The sequence below is a fragment of the Poecilia formosa genome, unplaced genomic scaffold, assembly GCF_000485575.1.
Source record: "Poecilia formosa unplaced genomic scaffold, Poecilia_formosa-5.1.2 Scaffold375, whole genome shotgun sequence".
Taxonomy (NCBI): domain Eukaryota; kingdom Metazoa; phylum Chordata; class Actinopteri; order Cyprinodontiformes; family Poeciliidae; genus Poecilia; species Poecilia formosa.
In genome coordinates, this window is record NW_006800314.1 from 493,110 (window position 1) to 498,651 (window position 5,542).

The 5,542-nt window shown below is 38.3% G+C and overlaps 2 protein-coding genes across 3 annotated transcripts in view; both read right to left on the minus strand.

Moving 5' to 3' along the window:
- Positions 1–3,281, minus strand: part of LOC103154176 (complement C3-like) — a 21,636-nt gene extending 18,355 nt beyond the window's left edge. The window contains exons 1-8 of the mRNA XM_016662487.1: positions 3,126–3,281; positions 2,223–2,421; positions 1,916–2,078; positions 1,427–1,521; positions 1,073–1,161; positions 422–504; positions 256–343; positions 16–118 (exon numbers count right to left, since the gene is read on the minus strand). Coding sequence (XP_016517973.1) covers positions 16–118; positions 256–343; positions 422–504; positions 1,073–1,161; positions 1,427–1,521; positions 1,916–2,078; positions 2,223–2,421; positions 3,126–3,205 — 900 coding nt within the window. The 5' untranslated portion in view covers positions 3,206–3,281. The remainder of the gene's footprint in view (positions 1–15; positions 119–255; positions 344–421; positions 505–1,072; positions 1,162–1,426; positions 1,522–1,915; positions 2,079–2,222; positions 2,422–3,125) is intronic.
- Positions 3,282–3,695: 414 nt separating this feature from the next.
- The window catches only part of LOC103154171 (complement C3-like), a 24,877-nt gene continuing 23,030 nt past the window's right edge, over positions 3,696–5,542 (minus strand). For both annotated transcript variants that reach the window (XM_007575366.2, XM_016662488.1), the window contains exons 42-43: positions 4,467–4,611; positions 3,696–4,284 (exon numbers count right to left, since the gene is read on the minus strand). In XM_007575366.2, the coding sequence (XP_007575428.1) occupies positions 4,143–4,284; positions 4,467–4,611 (287 nt within the window). In that variant the 3' untranslated portion in view covers positions 3,696–4,142. The remainder of the gene's footprint in view (positions 4,285–4,466; positions 4,612–5,542) is intronic.

A 5,542-nucleotide genomic window follows, 5' to 3' on the forward strand; every position in this document is an offset into this window, starting at 1 on the left:
AAGGTAAAGACCTACCGGCACTCTCTGAAGTGAGCTGGGGAAGCTCTTCTTTTGATTTTGATGGATAACTCCAAAAGCTCCATATGCAGAGCCTTCTACATCTTCACCAAACATGTACCTGAAATCAGCAGGAAGGCACTTTTATTTATTAACGTCCCAACACGAGTTTCTACTGCGGTAGATCAAAGTACTACAGAAAACTTAAATCAATCTGGTAATCAATACTTGTCTCCTACAAAGAAAAACTCAACGTACGTGGCCTTGATGTCTACGTGGAGTTCTTTGCTGTCCGAAAAGAAGAACGAACTTCGGCGTATCAGTTTGACGTCGAAACTGGGCAGCACTGAAAGTTTAAGGTTTGAGTGAGCCCTGACACCAGAACAATCACAACCAGCACGTCAGGGAAACTGACGCAACTCACCGTATTCTTTGATTTCAAACTCTGCAGAGTAGCTCATCTGTGGTAAGCTTTGAAACCTCGCCACGATTCTCCAAAGTCCAACACTTGACACACAGCACACAGGAAGAGCATCAGGATGTATGGCCTGTTTAAACAATCCTCCCATCTTTGACTGTCCATGTGTGCCAGTTAGTAGTAAAGTTAAGATAGAGTGAATAGGTAGCTATATTTGTTACATTACTGTCTTGAATTCCTTAGTGAGTCAGTTTACTGGTAAGTCAAGTTAATACGACACAAATCGACAAGATCCTTCACTTTACTGTAGCCAAAAACATTCAGGAAAACTGTAGCAATAAAATTATGTGTTTAAAAATTACGAGTTAAAACATTAGCACTGTTGATTATAGATTAACATAAACTTGTTTCCTTTGCGTTATTTGAGGTCTGAAAGCGCTTTTGCTTTATTTTCACTATTTCTCATTTTCTGTAAATAAATACTAAATTTTCGCTTGGAATTTCAGAGACATGATGTCAGTAATTTATAGAATAAGAGCTCAACATGATACTCAAACATGATTTTACCCTTTTATAAAGAGTAAAATCAGAGAAACTGGTCATTTTAAGTGAACTCATAATTTTTTTCCAGACCATATCAAAATGCCATATACTCACCTGACAACTTCAGCAAGTTGAAAATCTCCAGAATGAATTCCTGACCTCAGAGCGACTGGATCCAGCGGTAGAATGACACCTTCAGGGGTCTAAAGGGTTGAAATCAAGATTTATTGTTATTAAAACTGATAATTAAAATGCTTTTAGTAAATCCTTAATTTAAAAATTATCGTTCTATGAATCTGTATTAATAAATATCAGTCAATTTGTTTAAATACGGCACAGAAACTTCACATATTGACACATATTGTGAGAAATCACTTCTAGATATGTTTAGTGAACATGGAGTTACCATCTATGTTTTTTTTTATAACATAACATGCAACAATGATATTCAAATGTTAAATAAATTACCACAAACTCAATGGCAACAGAAGCGTCCATCTGGGTCATGTTGTCTCTCTCCACAGGCTTCATGTCAGGCGTCATCGCAAATATCCTGTAATGAACTGCAGCAAAGATATTACACATCTAATTATCATGAGACTTTTTACATGAACCCATCAGGTAAAACTGTGGACTGAACTCCCATTTTCTCAAAAATAAAACATTAAAACTTCCATTGCTAAGTTCTAACTTGGACGTAAACTTCTGCAAATACCACCAGACCCCGACAAATTTTTGTCCCCATTGTTTGTCTCTTTCTTTTTATATTTTCTACTTAGAAATAACTTAGTATTGCCTAAAATTCAGCTGAGGAAAAAGAGTCTGTCTCAGAAATCAAGACCATCTTCATTTGCAATTTGAACTTCCTGACTGATTTCATGACCGTCTCTGGTGTTAAAGTCGCCTCGTTTAAACAACCTAACAGGCCAGGTGTGTTTGTGGCGCTGTCGGACTCACCTTTGCTGTTGGGCGTGTAGAGCGCTTTGTCCGTCTGGATGAAGATGTAGCCGGCATGCAGGGACAAGAGGACGACTTTCTCCAGCTTTGCATCGGGGAACTGAGCTTGCAGATACACATAGTGCTTTAAGTTTGGACTGCGAATGAAGTCGTCAGCAGGAATCTGTCAAAGATTTAAAAGAAACGTTTGCAAGGAGTGAGCGGTGTTTATATTGGACATTTGAAGACGGTTCAAAATGTTTTATTTGCACACTTTTCATGAATTAAATCCGCAAACGTTTGAGGTAAACCTCGGTTTCAACATCACCTCAACTTCCCCAAAGCCTTGAAATCTGTTTGCAGTGTTGAGGTTCACAGAGGCGTGTGCAAGTCTTTGAGATTTGGTCGGCCAGTTCATCACACTGATGCCGACGGTGAAGTTGTTCTCACTGGGGCAGTCCTGGCACTCCACGAAGATGTTTTGTGGTCTTCCCAGCCGCAGCAGGTTGGGGGCAGACATCACCTTCCTGCAGAGCAGAAACAGGACAGGAGGTAAACGTAAAGTTTTGACCGGCCAGACTGGACCCAGTTACAGGTCACTGACATCTTATCACAGATAAATCATTTACCTTTTCGTTTCACAACATTTGTTTGAGTCTATTAAAGTTTCTGTTTACCCTGCATATCCAAAAACATTTCCCACATGTTCAATGTGTGATTTATTGAGTTTTTTTCCCCCTGACCCAAATCCAACAGGTAACATTTTATTGTTATTCTTTATTACAAACACATTAAATCTTTTTTTTAACCTGCCTAATGGTACTTTGACACTTTAAGCTTTCAAATGTTTTCTTCCAGTCTTCATATTTTGTTGACCATCACCTCAGTCTGTAAAAATTAGCCTCATAACATTAACACAATGTCAGTGTTTGACACACAAAGTTGGCAAAAAATACATTTTAGTCTCCAAATATTAAAATACTGTTTCAAAGCTAAAACGTATTTTATGAAACCTTTTTTACGTAAAACTTCCTGTAGAAAAGTTAAATTTTCGCCATAAGTTTGGGAATAGATATATTTGATAATTTCTCTGCCTATTAATTGATCTTCTTTGACCCTTTTGGATGATCTATTAACAAATAGATCAAATTTATAACTTTCTCTAACAGGATTGAAGACAGGCAGGCATGCAGTGATAAAAAACTAGAGGATAGAAGAAGATCAGACTTACATTGGAGCTGCTGCTGTCCTAGAAATCACAGAAATAAAAGCCACTGAGGTAAACAACCACCACTGCTGTGTCCTCGTCATCCTGCAGCCTGACCCCGTATTGACTGTTGGTGCAGCAGGTTTCCGTCATGCAGCCGCTTCCTTCTGTGTGGACTTTCACTTCCCCTGTCACATGCCTCATTCACGGTGTAATCCTTAAAATATGTCCTAATTTAAAAACTAACCTGCTAAACCCTTTTCAAAGCAGTACATCCAATGAGTTTACTCTCTTACCTGGATTTGATCAATATATTTTTACTATAAAGTCAGTTTATGTTTAAGTTACTGGCCAGATGCGTGCTGCTTTTAAGACCATTGTAATGAATCTTTCTACTTATGCTAATGTATGAAAAATAGGTAGATTAAGTCTATAATACTTTATTCAAATAGCAAAAAATTTTGAACTTGGCAAGTAAATTTAACTGAGGAGACAGACTCCTACAGATATGTTCACATACAAATGCTAACAGATTGTCATTGTTGATTGTTTTGTCACAGCTTTAGAAACAGAAGATTCATTGTCAGACTCTCTGCAGGGAGAACATTTTTTATTTGTTGGATAATATATGAAGAAAGCGCACATTAATAAACATTTCTGTAAATTCACCGGCTTAACTAAAAAGGTTAATTTCTATGACAGATGACATGAGCACGACGATCATAAAAAAAAGTCATCCCAGTAATTAAAATACCAAGAGCATGTAATTAAAAACAAATATAACATTTCACTTACTTCACTGGCAACAATAGTCATTGTTGCCAGTGAAGTAAGTGAAATGTTATATTGGCAACAATAGTCATTGTTGCCTTCACCCGTAAGATGAAGGCAACAAGAACAAATGCATTTTAATAGGAAAGAACATTTAAAAAATAAAAAAAATAAAAACAAAGAGAAATCTGTTTAGACTGGAAACTTGACATCCTGGTCCTGGAGGCGGGTCACAAAAGATGAGTGAGGGGAATTTAGTTTGGGTCTGTTTTATTCAAAGCATCCAAAGGCAGTGAACTGGTCGACCATCTCCTCCAGACACATACAGACAGGTCGGTGCGCCTCCAGCTGGCACTCCGTTACTAAGGGCCAGTACTCGATCCAGGTGTTCCCTCCAAGCGTATACCAGCGGCTGAGTAACACAAGTCAGAAGAAATACTCTTCATTACATCGCCACACAGTGAGGGACTTTACAAGCAGATGGTTTTTCATCAACCGATATATTTATTGTTATCAATAGTAGACGTTGATGCACAAAAGTCATTTTAAAGAGGATTTTGTACGAATGTGAAATTGATACTAATCTCCAGTTACCTCATGTTGAGTTCGTCATTGTTTATGTCTCTGGATGAGCCCATGATCAGGTAGGTCTTGCCTGTTTGCAGATCTAAAGCATCTCTGCATGCTTTTTTGCCAAGAAACTTGCGCTGTTTACCTTGTGCTTCCACATCAAGGTTAACTGTAAAGTAGTGACAAAATCTGGTCAAAAACAACAACAAAAAATCATAATTTTAGCTGTTTATCTATATTTATACAAACCGGATTCCAAAAAAGTTAGGACACTAAACAAATTGTGAATAAATTCACAAATTGTGATTTTTTTTTTTTAGTTGGGTCACTCCTATGTCTTAAATTTGGGGACAAATGGTGCCAACCTCCAATATTTTATTCACTATAGGACACAAATCACAGATCAAAAGTTTAAACTGAGAGAATGTATCATTTTAAGGGAAAAATATGTTTCAAAATTTCACGACATCAACAAATCCCAAAAAAGTTGGGACAAGGCCATTTTTACAACTGTGTGGCATCCCCCCTTCTTACAACACTCATAAGACGTGTGGGGACAGAGGAGACCAGTTTCTTAAGTTTAGAAATAGAAATTCTCCCATTCATGTCTAATACAGGCCTCTAACTGTTCATTCGTCTTGGGCTGACTTTGTCGCACCTTCCTCTTTATGATGCGCCAAATGTTCTCTATAGGTGAAAGATCTGGACTGCAGGCTGGACATTTCAGTACCCAGATCCTTCTCCTACGTAGCCATGATGTTGTGATTGCTGCAGAATGTGGTCTGGCATTATCTTGTTGAAAAATGCAGGGTCTTCCCTGAAAGAGATGACGTCTAGATGGGAGCATATGTTGTTCTAGAACCTGAACATAGTTCTCTGCATTAATGGAGACATGCAAGCTGCCCAGGCCACCAGCACTCATGCAGCCCCAGACCATCAACGATGCAGGCTTCTGAACGTTGATAACATCTTGGCTTATCCTTGTCCTCTCTGGTCCGGATGACATGGCGTCCCAGTGTTCCATAAAGAACTTCAAATCGCGACTCATCTGACCACAGAACAGTTGTCCATTTTGCTTCACTCCATTTTAAATGACTCCT